This window comes from Lutra lutra, chromosome 6 (genome assembly GCF_902655055.1).
Source record: "Lutra lutra chromosome 6, mLutLut1.2, whole genome shotgun sequence".
Lineage (NCBI taxonomy): Eukaryota > Metazoa > Chordata > Mammalia > Carnivora > Mustelidae > Lutra > Lutra lutra.
The window spans coordinates 28,676,753-28,701,106 of NC_062283.1; the positions used below are offsets into that span (position 1 = coordinate 28,676,753).

At 51.0% G+C, this 24,354-nt stretch overlaps 2 protein-coding genes and 1 long non-coding RNA gene across 10 annotated transcripts; 2 read left to right on the forward strand and 1 right to left on the reverse strand.

The window, feature by feature from the left end:
* Positions 1 to 318: 318 nt before the first annotated feature.
* On the reverse strand, positions 319 to 4,702 carry LOC125101831 (uncharacterized). Its single transcript, XR_007127942.1, has 3 exons — positions 4,496 to 4,702; positions 4,141 to 4,260; positions 319 to 1,513 (listed from the first exon to the last, which is right to left on the reverse strand). It is a non-coding gene; the product is annotated as an uncharacterized LOC125101831 (long non-coding RNA).
* A 150-nt stretch (positions 4,703 to 4,852) lies between these two features.
* On the forward strand, positions 4,853 to 10,767 carry GTF2H4 (general transcription factor IIH subunit 4). Of its 4 annotated transcripts, none has more exons than XM_047732287.1 (14): positions 4,853 to 5,094; positions 5,719 to 5,861; positions 6,123 to 6,227; positions 6,571 to 6,702; positions 6,971 to 7,067; positions 7,159 to 7,247; positions 7,443 to 7,554; positions 7,687 to 7,755; positions 7,956 to 8,039; positions 8,416 to 8,548; positions 8,752 to 8,882; positions 9,531 to 9,578; positions 9,731 to 9,809; positions 10,477 to 10,767. In XM_047732287.1, exons 2-14 carry the CDS (start codon positions 5,722 to 5,724, stop codon positions 10,647 to 10,649), a joined length of 1,392 nt encoding a protein of 463 aa, XP_047588243.1. In that variant the 5' UTR covers positions 4,853 to 5,094; positions 5,719 to 5,721; the 3' UTR covers positions 10,650 to 10,767. The 4 variants fall into 4 exon arrangements, with proteins under 4 accessions (XP_047588243.1, XP_047588242.1, XP_047588241.1 ...); XM_047732286.1 differs by having other exon boundaries at positions 4,853 to 5,091; XM_047732285.1 differs by having other exon boundaries at positions 4,853 to 5,063.
* Positions 10,768 to 10,870: 103 nt separating this feature from the next.
* VARS2 (valyl-tRNA synthetase 2, mitochondrial) lies at positions 10,871 to 22,425 on the forward strand. 5 transcript variants are annotated; one of them, XM_047732232.1, is made up of 30 exons: positions 10,871 to 10,997; positions 11,396 to 11,622; positions 11,756 to 11,837; positions 11,954 to 12,054; positions 12,347 to 12,468; positions 12,587 to 12,653; positions 12,750 to 12,847; positions 13,818 to 13,899; positions 14,077 to 14,196; positions 14,624 to 14,741; positions 15,439 to 15,527; positions 16,044 to 16,134; positions 16,348 to 16,475; positions 16,603 to 16,706; positions 16,943 to 17,024; positions 17,337 to 17,413; positions 17,496 to 17,571; positions 17,872 to 17,977; positions 18,202 to 18,272; positions 18,399 to 18,524; positions 18,746 to 18,850; positions 18,998 to 19,066; positions 19,191 to 19,269; positions 19,385 to 19,512; positions 19,635 to 19,787; positions 20,399 to 20,605; positions 21,233 to 21,344; positions 21,503 to 21,678; positions 21,868 to 21,996; positions 22,088 to 22,425. In XM_047732232.1, exons 2-30 carry the CDS (start codon positions 11,422 to 11,424, stop codon positions 22,181 to 22,183), a joined length of 3,195 nt encoding a protein of 1,064 aa, XP_047588188.1. In that variant the 5' UTR covers positions 10,871 to 10,997; positions 11,396 to 11,421; the 3' UTR covers positions 22,184 to 22,425. The 5 variants fall into 5 exon arrangements, with proteins under 5 accessions (XP_047588188.1, XP_047588189.1, XP_047588191.1 ...); XM_047732233.1 differs by having other exon boundaries at positions 14,624 to 14,735; XM_047732235.1 differs by having other exon boundaries at positions 10,889 to 10,997; positions 11,547 to 11,622.
* The last annotated feature ends 1,929 nt before the right edge of the window (positions 22,426 to 24,354 follow it).

The window sequence follows — 24,354 nt, forward strand, 5'->3', positions numbered from 1 at the left end:
AGCCAGGCTCTTGCCTGTGGGGACCTCAGGTCCTATATGAATGTATGAACTTTGTAAACTCCAGTGGGAGCTCTGCAGGAGGCTTAGAGGGGGCTGAATTAGGCCTGATGGCTTACCCTCGTTTGACCCATGGGTCCCTTTGGCAGACTAGAGCGGTCTACTGATTCCTCCTCAGAATTGTTTTAAAATGCGTTACACATACACACACACACACACATGTGCACACACAAATGCGTATACCTCATATATGATCATAGAAGAAATAAATTGAAAGTTTCCTAAAATGTTAAAAAAAAACCTTTCACATGGTAACCTATGTGTTTTTAAAATATATTTAATAACAATATCTAGCAGGAGGTGTAATAACTACTAACATTCTCCAAATAGTAATAAGCATAAAAGGTACTCAATACTCCGAGATTTCTACAAAAGTAGTGGGATATGAAAAGAGCTGTGGTGTCTCAATGACAAGTCCTGGGTCCTGCTAATACTACCGGGGGTTTTGCTTATATTCATACTTGCAGGAAATGCTAAATTTGTTAGAGGTTAATAAAAACAGAGGTGTACATTTTTGGGGCCCTAATTCTAGGACCCCCCCTTCAAGGGTCTGGAAGTCCCAGGCAGAGAATCTTTGGATTTGGCTGATGAGATGCACAGATGAGCCGATAGGTGTGAGCTATTTGTGTGGGAACCAGAATCAAGAGCTTAAATTATTTCAGAGGTCTGGAAGGATGAGCCACAACCACCAAAAGAGCATTAGCAGAGTTTTAAATAGGTTGGAAAAAAAAAATCACTTGCAAGTAGTGGAAAAGGCAAACTTATCTTGATGGAAGTTCGTGTGAAATAAAGACCCTGGGGTCTTGGTTGATGATATTCACCAAATGAGCCAACTGGATAAGGGGAGAAGCAGACTCTTCTGCTGAACAGGGAACCTGATGTGGGGCTCCATCCCAGGACCTTGGGATCGTGACTTGAGCCGAAAGTAGTCACTTAACCGACTGGGCCACCCAGGTGTCCCGTGATCTATGTTTTAAGACACGTTGATGGGTCAGGAGTTTAGAGGCCAGGACCCAGAATGGTGAACAACAGATGCCATGGCTGTGAGCTGAGAACTCCCAAAGCTCTAGACATACGCAATCACCTGGAATTCATTTGAATTTGTCTCAGAATATTCAAACCTGCTCCTCCATGGGGTCCCGAAGTCAGTGAATGGCAGCATCATCCATTCAGCTTCAAATGCCAAAACCTTGGGGATCATCCCTGACGCCTCTTCTCCCCTTCCAAGGCCAGCCTATCAAGAAGCTCTGCTGATCTTGCTTCCCAGATTTCCCTTAAATTTGTCATTTCTCTTCATCTCCATCACCATCCTGGCACATGCTACCTCCATCTTGCCCAGACTACTGCAGTAGTTTCCCAGAGTCTATTCCTGCTCTTTGGTTTGTTTTCCGCTGCCGCCAAACATAAATCTGACCCTGCTACTTTATTTCAAATCCTTCAATGGCTTCCTGTTAACCTTAGAATAAAGAACAAAATCTTCTGACCAAGTTTGCCCACCTCATTCTTCAGCATCCTCCCCCACTGTCCTTTATACACCACTGGCCTAGTTCCAGTTCCTGCAACCGCCCACAGTCCCTCCTGCCATGGCCTTTGCAGAATCTTGTTCCCCTCCCTGCTGTCTTTGCCTTGTTAAGTCCTGCTTGTCCTTCAGCAATCTTCCCCCACTTGGCAACCAGATCAAATCCCCTCTTGCTGCTTTCAGGCACAGGACTTTCTTCTTTGTAGTACTTACTATAGGTGTGATTTTACTTTTTAAAGAAAATAATGAATAACAATATTATTTACTGAGCACCTATTACATGCCAGGACAATACTTATTACATATTATATCTTATTTAATACAACATATGAAATAGTTAATGTTATTGCCATTTCACAGAAAAGAAAATTGTTTTTTTGGAAAGGATTTTATTTTTATTTTTGCGAAAGCGAGAGTGAGTGCAAGCACCAGCATGCACGTGCACGACTAGTTGAGAGGGAGGGGCAGAGGAAGAGGCAGACTCCTCGCTGAGCAGAGAGCCCAAGCAGGACTCAATCCCAGCACCCTGAGATCATGACCTGAGCTGAAGGCCCAACTGAGCCACCCAGGTGCCTAAAAACTTGTTTTAAGCAACTTGCTCAAGGCCACACAGCCAGGAAACTGCAAAGCTGGTCAGAAGCAGCCAGTAGGCTCTGGGCTCTCTGTTCTTTCTCTCCAGGATGCTGCCTGAGGGGAGGAGGTTATGAACTCTCCATCACGTTTGGATAATCCTATTTGGGGAAGCTCCCAGGATCCCTGGCTGATGATCCAGCTCTAGAAACAGCCTGTACTCAGTTCCTGACATCAGACAAATTGCCCCCATTCACTGCATCCCTTCAGGCAGGACTCTCCAAGAGAATCTGTGATCACAGAAACAGTCTATAGCTGCACTACCCAATAGGTAGCCACTAGTCACATGTGACTATTGACTACTTGAAATGGGGCTAATGTGGCTGAGGAACTGAAGTTAAAATTTTAGTTAATTTAAATTTAAATAGCCACAGGTGGCTATAGTGGCTCCTATTCTGGGCAGGGTAGCCTTAAAGAGTTTTCTCTATGCTATAGAGAACTGTCACCTTGTCCGCCAGGCTTCTGCTGGTTTGCACCTGTCAAAACGAAGCACATGACCTATTTCAGTTTTACACACCCATAAAAAACTTCTTACAAAGAAGGCAGTGAACTAGGCAAGCCATTTTGTAATCTGCTTTTCTCCCCCTCATGATAGGTAGTACATAGTTTGGCCACTATGCATATGGTGTCCTTTCTAAGTGTTGCCAGTATTCTACATTGTTGATGACCCACATTTTGGGACATTCAGGCAGTTTCCATTGTTTTCACAATACAATAACAGACACACTTCTTTTTTTAAAGATTTTACTTATTTGACAGAGAGAGATCACAAACAGGCAGAGAAGCAGGCAGAGAGAGAGCGTGGGCAGCGACTCCCTGCAGAGCAGAGAGCCTGACATAGGGCTTGATCCCAGGACCCTGAGATCATGACCTGAGCCGAAGGCAGAGGCTTAACCCAATGAGCCACCCGGGCGCCCCTAACAGACACACTTCAGTAAATATCTTTGCATGTCTATCTCTGTATCCGTGTGGGAGAACTTCAGTATGATACATTTCTAAAGGTGGAGTTGGTAGGTCAAACGGCAGTCACATTCAAATAACTGGACATACCGCCAAAGCCCCCTTTAAAAGGTGTGACTGAAGTCGACTTTCAACAGAAGTATTATAAGTACTGTATGCTCCTGTGCGGTAACAACGAGGTTGTCAATCCCTAATTTTTTTTCTAATCAGATATTATATTGTTTCTTTAATTTGCTTTTCCTTAATTACTGGTAAAGATGAGAGCTTTTTCATTTGGTTATAAACAATTCATATTTTTTTTGTTTATTGCCTGTTACATCTTTCTTTTTTTATTATTTATTTTTTTAAAGATTTTATTTATTTATTTGAGAGATCACAAGTAGGCAGAGAGGCAGGCAGAGAGAGAGAGAGAGAGGAGGAAGCAGGCTCCCCGCCGAGCAGAGAGCCCGATGTGGGGCTCGATCCCAGGACCCTGGGATCATGACCTGAGCCGAAGGCAGAGGCTTTAACCCACTGAGCCACCCAGGCGCCCCTGTTACATCTTTCTACAGTCTTTTTTTTTTTTTTTAAACGATTTTATTTATTTATTTGTCAGAGAGAGAGCACAAGCAGAGGGAACAGCAGGCAGAGGGAGAAGCAGGCTCCCTGCTGAGCAGGGAGCCCCATGTGGGACTCAATGCCAGGACCCTGGGATCATGATCTGAGCCAAAGGCAGAGGCTTAACCTACTGAGCTATCTAGGAGTCCCTCTTTCTACAGTCTTTCTACTCTGTTCTTCTTCTTACTGCTTTGTAAAAGCTCTCTGTATTGTCTGTTTTGTTAAATATTTCTTCCAGACTAATTTGTCTCTTATTTTACTTAAGGTTAACCGTAAAAACGCTTTGTTAGTTTTGTGTCATTCTTGAGGATTTTATGCAGGACTGTTAAAGAAACGGAAAAACAAAACAAGCACGAGTGAGCATAACAGGGTCTTACACAATTCTTGCCATTTTGGTCCGTGTTCCCTCATATGTACTTCAAATCCCAGCCTCAGGTTTTTCCAGATGAACGATTGTGGGCAAATTTCCTAATCTCACTGGGCTTCGGTCTTCTAGTCTGTAAAGTGGGAATAATAACCTTGTTTTATAGGAACTTGGGGATACTTGTAGTTCTGGCTTTGGCTTATGACGTTCCCTTCCCTTTCCCCGCAGTAGCCTCATGAATCAAATCAGACCCAACAACTGGTTTCTTTGAAAATCGTATTAAAAAAACGGGGTGGTGGGAGCATGGTGGACGTGGTAAAATTAACACTGAGTACATCCGCGCCCAGTGAGGAGTAGTGTGCTCTTACCTCGCAAGAACGCTCTATAGAGTGCTGTACTCCATGAGGACCAAAGAGCTCAAGGAGCTCAGTTTCGTGTGTCTCTAGGAGCGTCTCACCTAGGAGCCATATCCCCGCCTCCGCCAGGAAGCCCTCGGGGTCCCGCCTCCCGCCCAGGTCGGTCGGACTCGCCGTTAACTGCGTGAGCGGGAAGCGACGCGGAACCAAGTGGTACGGCCTCGGATGTCTCCGGCTCTCTCAATTAAAGGCCAGCCTCCCTCCCGTCCGGCTTCCTCGCGGTGCCTTTTGGGAGTTGTAGTCAGACGCGCTTCAGCCCGCTCCGGGGCGAGCCGAGACAAGACTCTAATTCCCAGAATGCCCCGCGGCGGGCGAATGAGTGCAACGCCTATTCTTAGCTTCCCTACTTTTCCACTCCTTCCCCTCCTTTCCTTCTCTTCTGAATCCTCCACTCTGAACTCCTGTCTAGTTGTTTGTCCTTCTCCCCATCTTTTCCTCTCATTTTCTATCGTCCATTCTCCTATTCCCGGGAGCCAAGGCGAGAGTTTAGCTCCGATTAAGCGACGACTTGAAACTCCGGGTGCACGAGGGGGGAGCGACACGGAGTGTTGGTGGGGGGGCCCGAGAGAGAGGGGATGGGGGAGGTATGAGAGTTGGGTGAGAGGCGAGGGAAGGAGGGAAGTAGGAGAGAAGTTAGGAGACCTGACATGTCGATCAGGGTGAATGGGGTGAAGTTTGCGGTGCAAAGAGGAGAGGTGGACTTAGATTTGGGAGACAAGGAGGAGAAAGGTAGTTCATTGTTGTGCCCGGTAGGACCTGTGGGTCCAAGAAACAGATGGGAAGGACTGACAGATTTGGAGCTCATGGGCTGATCTGACCAGGAGAGGGCAACGGAGAGGGGATTGGGCTTAAACAAGTTTCCTTGCAACTGCTTAGGTAAAAATAAGACAAGACAGTGAAATAAAAAAATGATTTTTCTAATATGGGACAATTAACAATTCTCCAGTTTGGAAATTGAGAGAAGACTGGAGTTGAGGCCAGAAGTGGGGCGTGGAGGCAAGAGAGAAGTGGAGGTTGGTCAGGTCTGGGAGAAAGGAAAGGAGATGAGTGACAGGGAAGAGGAAATCTTAGAAAGGATGGGTTACTGTGGGGGCCAGCGGATCTGGAATAGGAATGAAATGAGGATGATACTGGCATGGATTGTGGGGGTGCATTTCTAACTTTGCATCTCTCAGGTGATGGAGAGCACCCCCTCAAGGGGTGGACTGAACCGAGTACACCTACAATGCAGGAATCTGCAGGAATTCCTAGGGGGCCTGAGCCCTGGCGTATTAGATCGATTGTATGGGCATCCTGCCACCTGTTTGGCTGTCTTCAGGTAAGGACCCACTTCATTGCAGGGACCATGTTGAAGAAGTGTAATGGGGCCTTCAGACTGGAATAAGTTATCATGAGTTGAAGCTTAGCCCTGGGGGGCTGGAAGACTGAAATGTGTCCGGCGAAAACAGATGGAGCTAGTGGGAGCAGCAAGACTGGTAAAGGTGTGGGGGGTGGGATGAGATGTTTGAGAGGTTGTTGAGGGCAGAGATGCAGATGAGGCAGTTTCTGATATTAACATTTTACCTGTACCCCCTTCCAGGGAGCTCCCCTCTTTGGCTAAGAACTGGGTGATGCGGATGCTCTTTCTGGAGCAGCCTTTGCCACAAGCTGCCGTAGCCCTGTGGGTGAAGAAGGAATTCAGCAAGTGAGTCTCTGTTGCATGCTCAACCAGATACGGATTTCTCAACAACTAGCTATTCCAAGTGTTCCTTGGAACACTTCCAGGAAATGTTAATGGATACACCACAAAACTTGTATTTAAATAAGTTTGGGAAATTCTGTGTACTGTATTTTTCCTTTTGGAAAGTTGTGATGTCTGCAACATGGTTCTGGTAAGGCATTGCCGTAAAGAAATTTGCCTTAAGAAGGCATTGTTTTTGCTGTGTGAAACAGTGTTTCAAGGGAAAACCAGTTCAGAAAAGGCAGACATGGAGGCCTTTATGGGCCTCCTGCTTTTTGTTCTCCGCACACCCCTGCTTCTGTTTCAGAGCTCAAGAGGAAAGCACAGGGCTGCTGAGTGGCCTCCGGATCTGGCACACCCAGCTGCTCCCTGGTGGTCTCCAGGGCCTGATCCTCAACCCCATCTTCCGCCAAAACCTCCGCATTGCCCTTCTGGGTGGGTATGTCACTTCCATCTTCCTAAGCTAGGCCAGGGGAACTAGTATTTAAACTGCTGGTTTGGGGGGGAGCCCCTAAGGGCCTCTCTGGAACCTTGTGGGCTTTACCTTTGGGAGCTCCCTTAGGAATAATTTGGATGAGATGTAGCTGCATGATGTAGGAAAGGAATGTTTCCCACTCATAGCCCATAGAGATGAAGGGGGAAAGAGGACAGAGGATCAGGCAGGGAACACAGGCAGGGTTCCTTACTCTTGGTCCATTCTGGCATAGGGGCAAGGCCTGGTCTGACGACACAAGTCAGTTGGGTCCCGACAAGCACGCCCGGGATGTTCCCTCACTTGACAAGTATGCCGAGGAGCGATGGGAGGTGAGGACTTGGGACGCTGTGTCTCTGCTTGTGCTCCTATGTCTCGTGGCCCTTAGAGGCATTGTTCTCTCTATCTACTTCTGTTCCTCAGGTGGTCCTACACTTCATGGTGGGCTCCCCCAGTGCAGCTGTCAGCCAGGACTTGGCTCAGCTCCTCAGCCAGGCTGGGCTCATGAAGAGGTGAGGAAACCAGAGGTACATCAGATCCCTGCTAAACTGAGTATCTGGGGTGGGCTAGGCGTGCAGGCAGTTATGAGAAAGGATTGCTGAGTGGAGTATGGCCAGAGAGAAACAAAAAAAAAAAATGTGAGAGGACAGTGGGGATGGTGGCCTCTCGCGGCATATCTCTGCCATTGTCCCTGTCTGTGTCTCTAGCACTGAACCTGGAGAGCCGCCCTGCATTACCTCAGCTGGCTTCCAGTTCCTGTTGCTGGACACCCCTGCCCAGCTGTGGTACTTTATGTTGCAGTATCTGCAGACAGCCCAGGTGAGGAGGCTATTTGCTGACATGCTCTGATCTTCTCAGGACCCACTGAGAGACTACCTTACAGACTGTTCCCTGATCCCTCATTTTCTCCCTTCCATCTCTGCCCCTTTGTCTCTGCGCATTCCTCCCTAGAGTCGGGGCATGGACCTAGTGGAGATTCTCTCCTTCCTCTTCCAGCTCAGTTTCTCTACTCTGGGCAAGGTAAGCAGGGGGATGGAGCTGGGGACTTAAGTGGGCAAGTTGGTGGGTAGAGAGATGATAAGGGGAAATCAGGTTATGGGCAAAAGTGTGAAAGATAAGAATGAATAAAGCATAGACGGGAAAAGAGGGAATGAGTGTATGAGTTTGGGAAGGGGGAGAACGGGATGTTTTGATTCCAATCAACCACTTCTCTTCCCCAGGATTATTCTGTGGAAGGTATGAGTGATTCTTTGTTGAATTTCCTACAACATCTACGTGAGTTTGGGCTTGTTTTCCAGAGGAAGGTATGCATACCCAGATACGTGGCTTCTAGGAAAGAGGCAGGGTGGTCTGTTGCCTTGGTCTTTAAAAAGGAGTGGGGTCTCAGATGGTAGTTACACTTATAATGAGTGTGGCCTAAGTGTAGAGTTGCTGAATCACTATATTATGCACCTGAAACTAATGTTACATTACATGTCAACTATACTAAGAAAAGAGTGGGGTCCCAGGCGGCAGTAGCTAGAAGGGAGTTGCCAGGACTGAGTACTTAGGCCCCTTGGGGTTGTTAAATTGGGAGTTGAGGCTCTTGCCATCAGAGGGGTCTGGTGTCTCAGGCAGAAAGATGGTTAGGGACACCTGAGAGTGAGCCGGCCCTCTGTCTTTCCCTTCTGTCTTTTCCAGAGGAAATCTCGGCGTTACTACCCCACACGGCTGGCCATTAATCTCTCATCAGGTGTTTCTGGAGCTGGGGGTACTGCCCATCAGCCAGGCTTCATTGTCGTGGAGACTAATTACCGACTGTATGCCTACACTGGTGAGGCCAGACAGAGGGCCCCAAGCAGCAGATAGAAGATGGAAGTGGGGAGAGGGAAGGGAGCAGGAGGGAGTGCCAATTTGTGTTCATGTTTACCTGGCAGTTTACAGAGTTCTCTGGCATTCCTCACCATACTTGAAGGTCTTGAGGGAATCGGGGTGTGGGAATAGCCTTCTCATCTTCTCTTCCTATCCCTGGGCCAGAGTCGGAGCTGCAGATTGCCCTCATTGCCCTCTTCTCAGAGATGCTCTATCGATTCCCCAACATGGTGGTGGCACAGGTGACCCGGGAGAGTGTTCAGCAGGCCATTGCCAGTGGCATCACAGCCCAGCAGGTATTGCCACTTGGGGAAGGCGGGGGCAGGAAGATAGGCTGCACTTGAGCTATGGGGTACAGGGTGCTCATCTTATAGAAGGCTGATATCGGTTCTGTTGGAGAAGATAGTGGCGAGTTGTCTCTGAGCATAGGCCATGGACTTGAAGAGAAGTCAAGGTTCTAAGCGTCAGGAAAAAACACGGGAGTGGGGGAGGTATAGATTTGTGTCTCTACCACCAACCCCTTCCTAGCTGCATAAATGTCCTGGTTGCTTCATTTCTCTGAGCCTCACTTTCCTCATCTGAAAAATGGAAATAATAACAGTTCTCCCCTCACAGGGTTTGGGGAGGATTCAATGAGAGAATAGCAGTAAAACCTTTGGCTCAGAGCCTGTCATGCAGTAAGTGCTAAAAAAATAATAGTTACTGCTATTTTAAAAAAGAAAAAACAGGACTATCGAAAGGGCTAATGTGCTAGAGAAGAAATAGCAGACATGACCAGTGGGAACAGCAACTTGGGATGACAGCTGGACAGGGATGGCTTTATGACAGGCATATGGCTATGTATTTTTAAATAGCTGATATTCCAGTGACATTAGGTGACAGTTTAGGTACCTTTCCTGCCCTCTTACTTGAGCCCCTGATTCCATTCTTGTCTGTTTTCCTAGATCATCCATTTCCTAAGGACAAGGGCGCACCCAGTGATGCTCAAACAGGTAGCAAGCTGCTGGAGGCTGACAGTTCCTGGCACCTGGTGATGAAGTGATGGGAAAGAGAAAGGGACAGCCAAATCTGGGGAATGAGTAGAGGGGTGGGGTTGTCTGGGGCAGTATTCCTGAATCTTCACAGCCATTGCTTGTCCCTACAGACACCTGTGCTGCCGCCCACCATCACAGACCAGATTCGGCTGTGGGAGCTGGAAAGGGACAGACTCCGGTTCACTGAGGGTGAGTGGCTTCTGGTGGTTGATTCTTGGTCACTGGCCAGGGGAAGGACAGTTTAGTCTTGATGAACTGAAAAAGCTTTTCATGTATTTTATATTTTTATTGCATGAAATGGGAGAGAAAAGCTGGCAAGACACTTTATTTTGGGGGTGAGTGTGCAGTGGTAAATAAATTGTCTCAACTCTGGAATGTGGATTTAGCTAGAAGAGGGAAATTGGGAGCAATAATTACAGTAATTTCTCTGTGGTGAGCATTAGTTGGTTTTTCTTACTGTGTTATATTGCCTTACTGAACATGGCTGGCTCACACTACTGTTAGGATGAACTCTAGGACAGACAGGCATAGAGAGTTTAGTTTTTTGTTTTTTTTTAAAGATTTTATTTATTCATTTGAGAGAGAGAGAGCACAAGACGGGCAGAGGGAGAGGCAGAGGGAGAAGCAGACTCCCCACTGAGCTAGGAGCCTGTTGTGGGGCTCGATCCCAGGACCTGGAGATCATGACCTGAGCCAAAGGCAGACGCTTAACCATCGGAGCCACCCAGGCGCCCCGAGAATTTAGTTTTTAAATTGTGGCTGGCAAGCCCAGACCACTGCCCTGAAGCTGCTCCGCAGGGGCCTCACGTTTTTTGCCCTTTCTGCCTCCCGGCTGCCCCTGCCCTGCGGACTCCAGGTGTCCTGTATAACCAGTTCCTGTCGCAAGTGGACTTTGAACTACTCCTGGCCCACGCTCGCGAGTTGGGCGTGCTGGTGTTCGAGAACTCTGCCAAGCGGCTGATGGTGGTGACCCCAGCCGGGCACAGCGACGTCAAGCGCTTCTGGAAGCGGCAGAAGCACAGCTCCTGAGAGCTCGGGCTCCGGGTGGGGCGGGGCGGCCGCGGCCTCAGAACTCAGGTGTTTTTATTTACACGTCGGACTATTAATTGTTTAATAAAGTTGTGGAAATGAGCCACGCGGCCCCGGACCGCTCCTCGCGAGGCTTCCTCTCTCCTTGGAGGGCCCGCTTCTTGCGGCGCCGGCAGCCATTGGACCGGAGGGCAGCGAATGGGGTCGAGCCGGCTACCGCGCATGCCCAGGGCAGGGCCCCGCCTCCCTGCGCCGTGCGGCTCGCGGGTCACTTTCCGGGGTCGTAGTCGCTGCTTCCCTTGGCGCCTGGGGCCGCGGGGCGCCGTGGGATAGCGGCGGGCTAGCCCGGTGAGCGCGCGTCGGAGCTGCCTGCGGAGGGGTGGGAGGCGCCGCCGCCGGGATCCACGCGGTGAAGCGGCGCTATGGGCCGGGAGGGCCGGGCGGAGTGGGCCCAGGGGTAGCGCGAGACTCCTTGCGGGTTTCGCTCTCGGGCGCCCTGAGGTCGACTGTCTCCCAGAATGCCTGAGTCCTTTCCCCGCCTGTGTGTTGGCGGTCAGCCACAGTCGCCGATGCAGAGGTTGAGGACGGCAGACTCCCGACACCATACCCTCTGGCCCTCACTAGAAAGCGTTGTGTGGGAGGGGGTAGACAGAAAAAAGACCAGCGCTAGTAGAAGGCAGGCAGGGAATAAGGAAGAGGGTGTGACCCACGTAGCCACATCTCTTAATGTGCTCTATCTGGAACAGATCTTGGCCCTTTTCAAGCACTCCTGATGCCTCATTTGCCTTTGGGCTATTTTCGATCACCAGTCTGGGGGCTGAGGCCCTTAGAGGGCCTCCCCAGGTTCCGTGCCCTCTCTACCCACTCAAAGCCCCATGGATCCTCCATCTCCCGAAAGAACCATGAAGCCAAACAGAAGCGCCAGCGAGAGAAGCAGGCGGCGCTGGAGGCTGGGATAGCCCGAAAGAACAAGGTTAGGGATCAGCTTGTCCTTGGTTCTTTGAGAAAACTTTGGACGGGGCTGGAAGAGACTGGTTGGATTCAGATGCCTGGCGTATGCTGGAAATTGTATTTCCCCACCCCCGCTTTTTGGTCATTCTTTCCAGTCACCTGCAGAATCCAGTAAGGCCTGGACTCCCAAGGAGGTAGTGTTGTATGAAATCCCCACGGAACCGGGTAAAAAGAAAGGTAATTAGGGAACTTGAAGGCCTATTCACTCACATGTTTGTTGCCCACTTGGGCTGCTGAAATGCAGCCCAGGAACAAAGTTCAGGACTTAGTGGATCTCTCCTCTGCTGCTGCAGATGTCTCCCGGCTTCTGCCTTCTGCATACAGCCCTCAATATGTTGAGGCTGCCTGGTACTCTTGGTGGGTGCGAGAGGGCTTCTTCAAACCAGAGTATCAGGTTAGTACCTGGAAGGGAGGGATACTAAATGGTCCCCAGGACAGAATGGCCATTGAGTTTGGGTGGGCACAACTGAGCCTCAGAGTCTAGAGCTTACAGCCAGCCTGCCCAGTAAATGGGAGAGTTTGTCTTCACCCCTGGTGTCCAAAGGGTTTTCTTGGCAGGTTTTTCCCTTTCCTGTTATTGCTGGTTTATCTTTCCTGCGGTTCTTTAGTCTTGGGGACACCAGAGGGTGCTATTCCCCCACGTAATACCCAGTCATCTCTTGCTCTTCGACTTTTCCACTTTATAGACCAAGCTGCCTCAGGCTACAGGGGAGACCTTCTCCATGTGTATCCCACCTCCCAATGTCACTGGCTCCCTACATATCGGGCATGCACTGACGGTGGCCATACAGGATGCTCTGGTGCGCTGGTGAGAGGGGTTGGGGATGCTTGCTTTCCTGGAGGGGAAGGAGGAAGTGAGGTAGTGTGGAAGCATCGAGAATAAACACGCAAGCTCAGGGGTTCACTTGAGGGTGTTTGTTTTGTAGGCACCGGATGTGTGGGGATCAGGTGCTGTGGGTTCCTGGCTCAGATCATGCAGGAATTGCTACACAAGTATGCATTTTGCCACTTTGCCCTTTTGTTGGGTGGAGGAGAGTTTTCCCAAAGTGATCCGATTCTCTGTTCATTTGCCTCCTAATCTTATTGTAGGCTGTGGTGGAGAAGCAACTGTGGAAGGAGAGAGGAGTGAGGAGACACGAGCTGAGCCGGGAAGAATTCCTTAGGGAGGTGTGGAAGTGGAAGGAGGAGTGAGTATGATGGGTGGAGGTGGAGGGGCCGAGGTGGCAGGCTTGGGCCCTGCTTCCCAGCCGTTCTCCCTGACTCGATGGGCTCTTCCCATTCAGCCCTAACCTTCCTTGGAGAGGGGAACTCTGGGTTCCTTTAGCTTTCAGCAGGGTCTCCAAGCTGTCTGTGTGTGTGTATTATATATATATACATATATACATTTGTATATATATATATATATATATATATATATATATGTTTTTTTTTAAAGATTTTATTTATTTATTTCACTGACAGAGAGATGACAAGTAGTCAGAGAGGCAGGCAGAGAGAGAGAGGAGAGAGAGAGGAGGAAGCAGGCTCCCTGCTGAGCAGAGAACCCGATGCGGGGCTCGATCCCAGGACCCTGAGATCATGACCTGAGCCGAAGGCAGAGGCTTTTAACCCACTGAGCCACCCAGGCGCCCCATTTATATATATTTTTTAATGCACATATTTGTGGGTGTGGACATGTATGTATAATTTTTGTCTACTTATCCCATGTTTCCTTACCTTTCACCATCTCTTCTACTTACCTATTTCTCCTCTCCATTTGCTTGAAATTACCCTCATTCTTACAGGTCTGTTACCACGTACCACTTTCTCTGTAAAGCTTCTTTTGTTTTTTCCCAAATTAGCTGCCCCCTCCTCTGTTACCATAGAACTTTATGTTTTGTTTTAAGTATACTCTACACCCAGTGTGGGGCTTGAACTCATTGCCTCGAGATCCAGAATCACGTGCTCCACCAACTGAGCCAACCAGACGCCCATACCTTTACACTTATTTTAATGCCACAGAAGTTCCCTGCTGAGTTTGTGTGTCTGTCTCCATTGGCTTCTAGAGGCTAGATTAATGCCATACTCTAATACTTGGCATTGCCGGTAGTATCACTGGGCCTGGTACATAGTTGGTGCTCAGGACAAGTTTGCTGACCAAAATCTGTCTGGGCACAGGAAAGGTGGAGAGATCAGTGAGCAGCTCCAAGCTCTGGGGGCCTCCCTGGACTGGGACCGAGAGTGCTTCACTATGGATGCTGTGAGTGCTCCATGCCTTGCTCCCTGTGGGTATTGAGGCAGTGTCTAGAGACAGGTGTGGGCAGGCAGGATGCTGTGTGTGTTGGGCGTAGTAGTAGGGAGGGAATGCCTGGGTCCCTGAGTGGGGTGATGGGCTAAGAAGGGGCTGTTGGATAGAGACGCTGAGGTCATTTCCTAGGGCTCCTCGGTGGCCGTGACTGAAGCTTTTGTGCGACTCTACGAGGCAGGCTTGTTGTACCGGGGCCAGCAGCTTGTCAACTGGTCCTGCGCTTTAAGATCAGCCATCTCGGATATTGAGGTGAGGCAGAGGAGGAGGGCAGGTTGGGAGAGCTCCTAGGTGGGCCAAAAAAGCTCAGACTCTGCAGCCAGATGGCCAGGATTCACTGAGTCCTGCCACCTACCAGCCATGGGAACTCTGGCAGGGCATTAGCCTCTGTCACCCTCAGTTTCCCCAGTCAGTTAGGGCTGATGGAAATGCCTGTGTCAGGAGGGCGTCGTGAGAATTAAATGAGAATTCATGGAAGGTGTTCAGCATGATACTGGCGCACAGTGTAAGTGCTCGGTGAATGTTTCTGTAACTGTGACTGAATTGAGGGGGAGAGGTGGCTCCTGAATCCTTGGAGTGTCTTTAGATGGGCTGCAAGGAGCCCAGGGCAGGTGGGGGAGTGAAGATGGGAAGCCTGCAGAAAGGCTGCTCTCCAGCCCTGCTGCTTGGATTCCTCTAGGTGGAGAGCCGGCCACTTCCTGGCCGCACGGAGCTTCGACTGCCTGGCTGCCCCAGCCCTGTGTCTTTTGGCGTCCTCGTTTCTGTGGCCTTCCCTGTGGATGGAGAGCCTGGTGAGGGTAATCCTCAGAAAGGTTGCCTGCTTATCTCTGCTTTCTTGCGCATGTGTTGGGTTGACGGGAAGGAACCCACAAACCCATTTCCCACATGGCCTGGTGGGAGGCACATAAGGAACCTTGGGTAGTATTTGCATTCTGGTGGGCATTTATTCTGGGTATTCTGTGTCACGTGAGAAAAGTGCACGTGGTACTTGCCTGTCGGAAGCTTAGCATCATTCTACAGGAGGCTGCTACCCTGAAAGAGACAAAAAAGAAATTCTGAAGTGTGATTTGAACAGTAAGTGCTTGGAAGAATTCAGAGAAAGCAAAGAAGGATTAGCTGGCATAGACGGAGGACGTTTCCCAAGGAAGGGCTGGTGCTTGCCCCAGAGAAAGCACAGCATTTGTGATTAGGGTCTCGAGAACTCTCAGTGTTTTCTGGGCACCATGTAAGGATTCTGGTTGCTTTTATTCATGATCTACCTGTTTCTCTCATGCACATTTTTGAGAAATTCCTTAGCACCAGACAGCCTCCCAGGCTTCTGGTCATCAGCTTACATGGAAACCCCCGGCTCCTAATTTTCTCTAGTTGCTTCTGGGGCCCTGCTCAACCTTGACAGGTTCTCGCCTCCTCCCTTTTCTGGTTCTTCTGGCTCCAGTTATGGGAGTGAGGGGCCATGGCAATGACCAGTGTTGAGTGCTTGACTTTTGTCTTCAGATGCAGAGGTTGTAGTGGGAACCACAAGGCCAGAGACATTGCCTGGAGATGTGGCTGTGGCTGTTCATCCTGACGATTCTCGATACATGGTAACACACAGTGTACTCTCTGCCACTGGCTTGTCTACCTCATAGCTTGCTTTTCCTGTCCTTTTTTGATGGTAGCTCCTTCTTTCCTTCAGTTTCATCTTCCTAAGATTTTTCTCGTGTCAGCTCTCCAGTGTCTCTGACTATATGCCTTTCTTTTCTTGATGTTCTATTTTTTTTCTAGCTCAGTGGTTGATAAATTATGGCCCATGGGCCAAATCCATCCCATTGCCTGTTTTTGTATGATATGCACTTGCCTGTTTACACATTATCTGCAACTGGGTATCATGACCTCACTGCTGCAGTGGCAGAGCAGAGTAATTGTGCAGAGACTGAATTTGCCTCTTGGCCTGCAAAGGCTTAAATACACCCTGACCCCATAAGAAAAAGTTTACTGACCACTGCTCTAGCTCTTTACCTTCTGGTTTTCACCCTATTATTCCCAGGGTTCTCATGCTCAGCCCAGACCCTTGCACTCCACATGTGTGCCTGTCCTTGATCTCGCTCCCTTCCTTTCAGCATTTGCATGGACGACAGCTTTGTCACCCCTTGACTGGGCAGCTTCTCCCCCTCATCACAGACTCTGCTGTTCAGCCACATGTGGGCACAGGTAGGTGGAGGTCACAGAAAGGCAAGTAGGCTGGGGATTCTGGAGGAGTGGGGAGCACCAGGAAGAGGAAAGGAGGGGAGGGTAGTCTCAGTGGATAATGAGATGAGAAGGAGGCATAGACTGAGAAGAGAAGGGAGGGATGGGGGCATGGGCAATGACAGAACCGCTGGAAAAGGTGAGGGGTCAGTGCTCACGGTGGTTCTCCTCTCCCAGGGGCAGTGAAGGTGACTCCGGCACATAGCCCTGCTGATGCTGAGCTGGGGGCCCGGCACAGCTTGAGTCCCCTGAGTGTCATTGCAGAGGATGGGACCATGACCTCCCTCTGCGGGGACTGGCTGCAGGTGGTACTGGCCTCAGTGTCACCCCATTCTTTGGGGGCACTCTCTGCCTTTTCTCACCTCCTCCCCTCTCTCACGTTCTTATTTTTTTAGCAACCTTTACCCTTTATTGTTGCCATCATCTCCCCAGGGTCTTCACCGATTTGTGGCCCGAGAGAAGATTATGTCTGCATTGAGGGAGCGGGGCCTGTTCCGAGGCATCCAGAGCCACCCCATGGTGCTTCCTATTTGCAGGTAATCCCATTTTAACTCTTTTTACGTAGGACTTCTCCAGGAAGGGAGTGAATAAAACTGAAGAGGGCAAGAGGGTGGGCTCTATACGTACCCCTTTGCGAGGGAACAGAAGCTCTGTGTCAGTTTTATTGTCCTATTCTCGGTTCTGAGGGCCTGGCGTGTAGTAGGGTCCCATGTCCCTTGGGGGAAAAGCACAGAACCCAAGGAGCAGCACACTTAGCCTGTCTCTTTCTCAGCCGTTCTGGGGATGTGGTTGAATACCTACTGAAGAGCCAGTGGTTCGTCCGCTGCCAGGAGATGGGGGACCGAGCTGCGCAGGTGAGACTGCAGTGTGTGGAAGGGGCCAGCGCCTTGGGTGGTGGCAACTCCCTGCAAACTGGAATGAAGAAACAGGGAGGCTGAGGCCTCCTGATCCACAGACCTCTGGCCCCAGCATTTGAGAGGACAGCTGTGGGATGGAAGCAGGGTGGCCTAGACGGGGCTGGCTCATCTCCCACTCAAACCCAGAAGCTCCTCAGGAGCCTTGGGAGGTCCTTTCTGAGTAAGAGCACCACCTCAGAGGCCACTTGTGCCATCCGGGAGGGTACAGGTGCAGGAAGCGAAGCACTGTCTAAGGGCCTTTTTCTCCAGGCTGTGGAGTCAGGGGCTCTGGAGCTCAGTCCATCCTTCCACCAGAAGAACTGGCAGCACTGGTTTTCCCACATCGGGTAAGGGTGAGGGGAGCTCTGTGGAGGTGGGGTGGGGCAATGCCCTGCTTATGCCAAGGAGTTACTGACGTCCTTCCCGCAGGGACTGGTGTGTCTCCCGGCAGCTGTGGTGGGGCCATCAGATTCCCGCCTACCTGGTGGTGGAGGGGCACACGAAGGTTGGTAGGTGGAAGAGGATGGGAGGGCTGGGCATGGTGGAGGGAGAAATAGCCATAGCACAGGAGTCAGAGGACTTCCAGGGCCAGTCCCGGCTCCCTGCCTTTCCTGGGCTTCATGCGCTTAGTCATGTCACTCACCATGTGGTCAGAGCTCCCGAGCTGGACCTTCTTCCTCCCACTGCCAGAGGGAGCCAGCCGTTCCTAGATCACATGGGAGAATGTGAAACTCAGTGATGTTTCTTTCACACCTGGTGGGTGTTACTCTTCCTCACTCTCTCCACCCCTTAACTGTCACTGTAGGGTGATAAAGGAGACTGTTGGGTGGTTGGGCGGACAGAGGCCGAGGCCAGAAAAATAGCTGCAGAACTGACAGGGAAACCAGGAGCAGAGCTGACCCTGCAGAGGGGTGAGTGTCTGGGTTGTGGAGGGCAGGGGTGGGAGGCTGGGCTGTTGGGGAGCAGATCCTGAGGTGGAGGAGGTGGTGTTGGGAAAGTTGAGAATGAGGCAGAGGGCCTGATAATGGTGTCTGCTGGGGGGGACGGGTACAGGGATGGGGGGCATTGGGCTGGAGAGATGCACAGCAGTGGGCTTGAGGTTCCATCTGCCCCCATTCCCTGTTCTGTTTCCCAGATCCTGATGTCCTGGACACATGGTTCTCTTCAGCTCTTTTCCCCTTTGCTGCCCTGGGTTGGCCCCAAGAGGTGAGGCGGGTTGTCAGGAAGAGAGTGAAGGTGGGGATGATGAAGTAAAGACCTTGCTCCCCCAAAAACCTTGAGGAGAGCTATAGGCACAGAGCTTGGCTTCTCATTGCTTCTCTTTTTCTCTAGACCCCAGACCTCGCTCGTTTCTACCCCCTGTCACTTTTGGAAACGGGCAGTGACCTTCTGTTGTTCTGGGTGGGCCGCATGGTCATGTTGGGGACCCAGCTCACAGGGCAGCTCCCCTTCAGCAAGGTAATGGCCCTTCAGTGCCCAGCCCCTCTCTTTGACCCCCCAGTTTTCTTTAAATCTTGTTCTCTCTTCTAACCCCAATTGTGCTGTTGTCTGTGGTCCCAATTCCTTTTTCCTGATTTACTAACTCCTCTAACCCCTGATGCACAGAGGCATCTTCCAGGGAAATCACCTCCAGGGAAGGGCTCCCCCAGCTCCTCTGCTGACTCCCTCCATGCCCCCAGGTGCTCCTTCATTCCATGGTTCGGGACCGGCAGGGCCGGAAGATGAGCAAGTCCCTGGGGAATGTGTTGGATCCACGAGACATCACCCATGGGGTGGACCTGCAGGTCAGGATGAAGAGTTTTGTGAAGGATGGCATTTGTGGGGGAGATGGGAGCTTGAGGAGAGAGGGGCCAGCTGGAAGGGATAGTGGCTGGGAGCCTTGTAGGGGCAGGGTCCCTGACCAAGGCCACTGAAGTCCTTACACATCCCAGGTGCTGCAGGCAAAGCTGAGGGATGGGAACTTGGACTCCACAGAGCTGGCGATCGCGACTGCAGCACAAGTGAGTCACTAGCGTCTGCCTCTCTCAGCCTCAAGCTCATGGCTGCCGGTCTCCTGCGTAGCCCAGGCTTCTGGCCTTGCAGCTGCATAGACATCGGCCATACCTCCTCTCCCTCTGATTGCAGAGAAAGGACTTCCCTCATGGGATCCCTGAGTGTGGGACAGATGCCCTGCGATTCGCCCTGTGCTCCCATGGGGCCTTAGGTAAGCCTGGGTGAGGGAGGGGCTAGGGCTGTAGGCCCCACAATAGAGGGGTGGGCCAGGACTCCCTGTGCCACTGCCACCCACGTGCACGCTCCCCCCTCCCTCTCCCTCTCAGGGGGCGACTTGAACCTGTCTGTCTCTGAGGTCCTGAGTTCACGGCATTTCTGCAACAAAATCTGGAATGCCCTGCGCTTTATCCTCAATGCCTTAGGGGAGAAATTTGTACCCCAGCCTGCAGAGGAGGTAAGAGAATAAGAGAGGCTTGAAGGGCAGAATCATCAGGTGTCTGAGGGTTGAAGATGGGGTTTGGAGGGAAAGGAGATGGGAGTCAGTTATCCCGTCCTAAAGCCCCCTTCTGCCTGCAGCTGTCCCCCTCGTCCCCCATGGACGCCTGGATCCTGAGCCGTCTTGCCCATACTGCCCAGGAGTGTGAGCGAGGCTTCCTTGCTCGAGAGCTCTCACTTATCACCCATGCCCTACACCACTTCTGGCTCCACAACCTCTGTGATGTCTACTTGGTAAGTCAGATTGGGGCCACGGAGTTTCATTCCGCCCTGCATACCTGCTTCCTGTTCCCCTTGAGATCGGGTTCCCTGGCAGAGAACTCTTTTTTTTTTAAATGTTAAATATTTACAGAATCATTTTTTTAAAGGATTTTTTATTTATTTGAGGGAGAGAGTGAAGGAGAGAGCATGAGCAAAGGGAGTGTCAGAGAGAGAGGGAGAAGCAGACTTCTGGCCGAGCAAGGAGCCCGATGCAGGCCTCTATGAGGGACTCCATGCTGTTGCACTCCAGGATAATGACCTGAGCTGAAGGCAGATGAGACACTGAGACACCCAGGCGCCCCTCTGTCTTTCTGATAGGCAAAAACCTCAGTGCTTTGCTTTCAAAACTATGCAAACCACACTGACAGTTTTATCCCCCTTCCCACCCCTGAGAATCCTGGCCATAGATTTCTACTTTTCATTTGCTCCAAAGTGTGTTCTGGGACAACCAGTGGTGTCCAAGATGCTGTGTGCTCCTACCTGTGTTTACCCACAGCATTTTCCATGGGCAGGGCAGCAGATGTGTGGGAAAAGGATGTAGTTGTGGCTTTGGCCTGCCCCCCACCCTATGGCTTCTTCCCTAGGAGGCTATAAAGCCAGTGCTGTCGCATTCGCCCCATCCCCGAGACCCCCTTCAGGTCCTGTTCTCCTGTGCTGATGTCGGTCTCCGCCTCCTCGCCCCAATCATGCCTTTCTTGGCTGAAGAGCTCTGGCAGAGGCTGCCCCCGAGGCCTGGCGGCAGCTCTGCCCCTAGCATCTGTGTTGCTCCCTATCCCACTGCCCACAGCCTGGTGAGTCCCATGGGAACGGAACCATGGGTGAAGGGGTGGGGAGCAGTCTTCTCGAAGGGTGTGGTGCTGTGGGGTCTCGGGGCTACTTTAGAGTCTTTAGGAGGATGAGTTGTTCCTGCAGGGCTGTGGCAGGGGCTGTCTTAGCCCAGTGGGCAAGAGCAGGAGTACACTGCTGTGTGACCGTGCCTCAGTTCCCCATCTTTAGCCACGGTTATGATGAGGATTAGATGTTAGTCCTAGGATGGCCCCCAAATATCTGTGGTTTTAAGTTTTAATAATATCAGAAGGGTAAATGCCGTAAACTCACCCCCAAGTGATTTAAAGTTTAACTATGTAAATTTTCTTATGCTTATTTGGTTCTGTGAGTTTTGAGTAATAGAGTTTAAGTTCTAACTTACTTCTGGTCGTTCGCCTTTGATGAGAACAGTTAACAGATATCAACCACAGCCGCCAACTGAGACCTGCATAGGCTTGAGGTTTTGCTTGAGGTGGTGAATTCTGTGTGTGGTGGGGAGGACAGATTCTTTTGCCCTAAGCAGACTGGGTTGTGCAGGTGTGGGACAGAGCCAGGAGAGTTGCTGCTGTGTCCCAGGAGCCTGCTTGTCAGCTCTGGGTCTTCATCTGCAGGAGCACTGGCGCCAGCCAGAGCTGGAGCAGCACTTCTCCCGGGTCCAGGAGGCTGTGCAGGCACTGAGGGCTCTCCGAGCCACATACCAGCTCACCAAGGCCCGGCCCCGAGGTGAGCTGGGTTCTGGGTCCCTAAGTCCTGCAGAAAGAGGGGGCTGGCAGAGGAGCATGGGGGAGCGTGGAGGGCAGAGTCCAGAGTTAGGAGGTGCAGGATGGGCAGGGGAGCAGGATCTTGTGGTTTGACCCTGACAGTTTCCCTTTCTTCCTCAGTGCTGCTGCAGAGCTCAGAGCCTGGAGAGCAGGGCCTCTTTGAGGCCTTCCTGGAGCCCCTGGGCACTCTGGGCCGCTGTGGGGTCATGGGCCTCTTACCCCCAGGTGTTGCGGCACCTTCCGGCTGGGCCCAGGCCCCACTCAGTGACACCACTCAGGTGTACATGGAGCTGCAGGTGCCCAGAGGAGATTGGAGGAGGAAGGGAGGGATCGAAAGGCTGTTGGGAGGAGGGCAAGGGGCAGGTTTCGTAAAAGTGAGGAGAGCTCCTGAGAATGGGGTGGACAGAGGTATTGGACAGGCTGCAGGTGAAGCAGAGCTGCGGGTGGTGCAGAGAGAAACCTGAACCCTCGCTGTTCTCCCGCAGGGCCTGGTGGACCCCCAGGCCCATCTGTCTCTGCTAGCTGCCCGAAGACACAAGTTGCAGAAGCAGCTTGATGGCCTCATGGCCTGGACCCCATCAGAGGGAGAAGTGGAGACTAAGAGGCAGCAGAGGGTGAGGCTGGAGGCCTGACTCCCTGTAGGCACGTGGGCTGGAGGGTGTGGCCCTACTATCTGGATCCTCACCTGCTGCTCTTCTTGTCTAGCTTTCTTCCCTCCAGCTGGATTTGTCAAAGCTGGACAAGGCGGCCTCTCACCTCCGGCAGCTGATGGATGCATGTCCCGGCCCTGGGGAGCTCTGAGCACCAGCTCACTCTTGGGGAGAAAAAAACCCTGCCTTTGGGGACAAACATCTGGCAGCTGTCGGCATTGATGGCGTTTCTGAGACCATGTGGCTCACCTCTCTCATTTCATAAATGGGGAAACAGATTGGCTTGGTCGGTGTCACTGGGTGTCCTCGAGATGCTGACATTCCTGCCCAGCCTCCCTCCTATGTAGTCCCACCTGGAAGTTTAGGAATGAGATAAACTTTTAAAATCCCAAACATTGGGGCACCTGGGTGGCTCAGTGGGTTAAGGCCTCTGCTTTCAGCTCAGGTCATGATCCCAGGGTCCTGGGATCGAGCCCCACATCAGGCTCTCTGCTCAGCAGGGAGCCTGCTTCCACCTCTCTATCTGTCTGCCTCTCTGCCTACTTGTGATCTCTGCCTGTCAAATAGATAAATAAAATCTTTTAAAAAATAATAATAATAAAATCCCAAACATTACTGTCTGTGATCCTTTTATCCCTCTTCCCCTAGTGGTGACTTTCTTGCTTCTCAGTTGTTCCCTGAGACTTTGGTCTAGAAAATGAGGGGGACTACTTCCTAGCCCTGGGCTCTGCTGCAGTGGAAGGGTGTATGCTGGTGGTGCCTGCCTCACTGGAAGAGAGAGGCACTTCCTAGGAGCATCTGGGTACGGTGACTTGGGTTCCACCTACTTCTTTGAATTATTGCCAGTGCCTTGGCTTCTGCTGGCCCTTCCTCCTCACCAGATGGAAGCTCCCCTGTTTCCTTGGCCTTATCTTGGGGGCTGCTGGAGAGGAGTAGGTACTTCCTGTATGCCCGAGGGGCTGCAGGGTGCACTGGGGCCAGAGTGCTGCTTCCATTCTGTGTCCGTGACACCAGGGTGTCCACATGTACGTCCCCACAGATAAAGACACCCACCCACCCACTGTGAACATCTCATGTCCTCCCCGTGGAATTCAGGGGCCTGCTTCTTATACGTCCAAGTTATAATCTGTCCAGCAGCTCTGAGTAGCTACTATTTATGGTGGGCCTATCAGGGTCTGGGTCTTCAGTGATGCCATGGAGAACCTCATGGTAGATGTTTGCTCCATTTTGGAAATGAAGAAATGTCCTCCGAGAATAAAAGCAACTTGTCCCAAATATCAACTGGGATTCAACCCAGTAAACAGGTGCAGTTCTTTTTGGCCACTATAAGGAAGCTTCATATAGAATGGTGGCTAAGGCAAAGTGGACGTTTCTTCTGGGCAGAGGTAGGGCAAGGCTCTGCAGAAATGGAGGCCCACACCTCACTGAATCTGATTTTGTGCCATTCTGCTGCACTCCTTCCAATTTGGTGTCTAAGATCTGTTCCAGCTCCCATCCTCCCTCCCCACTCCCCTGGCCCCATCCCACCTAGAAGGAAGAGGGAGAGGAGAGGAGGGCAGCAGCTTCCTGTCTTTCCCCCTTTCAACAAGTACTTCTTGAGTACTTACTACTGTGTGCTAGGCCCTATTCTGGACCCTTGGATTCATCAATGAGTGAAACAGATCTTTGCCCTTGTACTTTCATTCTAGTAAAGAGAACACATGTAAGTAAGTTCACTGCAGTGTGTCTGAGTCATAAATGCTATTGGGGAAAAAGCGGTAACGGGTGGGAAGCAGATTGTAGTATTAAGTAGGGGGTCAAGTAGAACTCATTGTGAAAGTGAGATTAAGCAAGGACTTGCCGGAGTTGTAGGAATTAGCCAAGTAGGATGTGTGGGAGGGAAGGGCCAGAGCAAAACTAAGACGCAAGCATTCCCTGAGTACTCAAAAGTGTAACAAGGAGACCAGTGTTAGGGGCAAGAGCAGGGGTAAATTCCATTGTGGGGTAGGGGGTTGGGAAGGCTTGAGGCAGACCATCTAGGGCTATGCTATCCAAAATAGTTGCCACTTAACTAATTAAAATTAAACACAACTAAATATTCAGCTCCTTGGTCACACTAGCCACATTTCAAGTGTTTGATAGCCACATGTAGCTAGTGTCTACCATATTGGTCAGTGCAGGTCAGTCTTGGAAGAGAGATTTTTGAGAAAAGAATCAGAAAATCACAGCCTGGTGATCCTGGGCCCTGAGATCTAGGAATCAGGTTAAGGAGCAGTTAGCTGTTTGCTCCTCCAGTCTTTTGGATATCCAGACATCCAGTCTCCCAGCTTGGTTAGGGCCTTA

Coding starts and splice junctions, on each gene's coding strand:
- GTF2H4 (XM_047732287.1), top strand. CDS start 5,722: ATGGAGAGCACCCCCTCAAGGGGTGGACTGAACCGAGTACACCTACAA. Junction 7,248..7,442: donor CAGGCTGGGCTCATGAAGAG/GTGAGGAAACCA, acceptor CTGTGTCTCTAG/CACTGAACCTGGAGAGCCGC. Junction 8,040..8,415: donor GGCTTGTTTTCCAGAGGAAG/GTATGCATACCC, acceptor TGTCTTTTCCAG/AGGAAATCTCGGCGTTACTA.
- VARS2 (XM_047732232.1), top strand. CDS start 11,422: ATGCCTCATTTGCCTTTGGGCTATTTTCGATCACCAGTCTGGGGGCTG. Junction 12,469..12,586: donor CAGGATGCTCTGGTGCGCTG/GTGAGAGGGGTT, acceptor TTTGTTTTGTAG/GCACCGGATGTGTGGGGATC. Junction 15,528..16,043: donor CTGACGATTCTCGATACATG/GTAACACACAGT, acceptor CCTTCCTTTCAG/CATTTGCATGGACGACAGCT.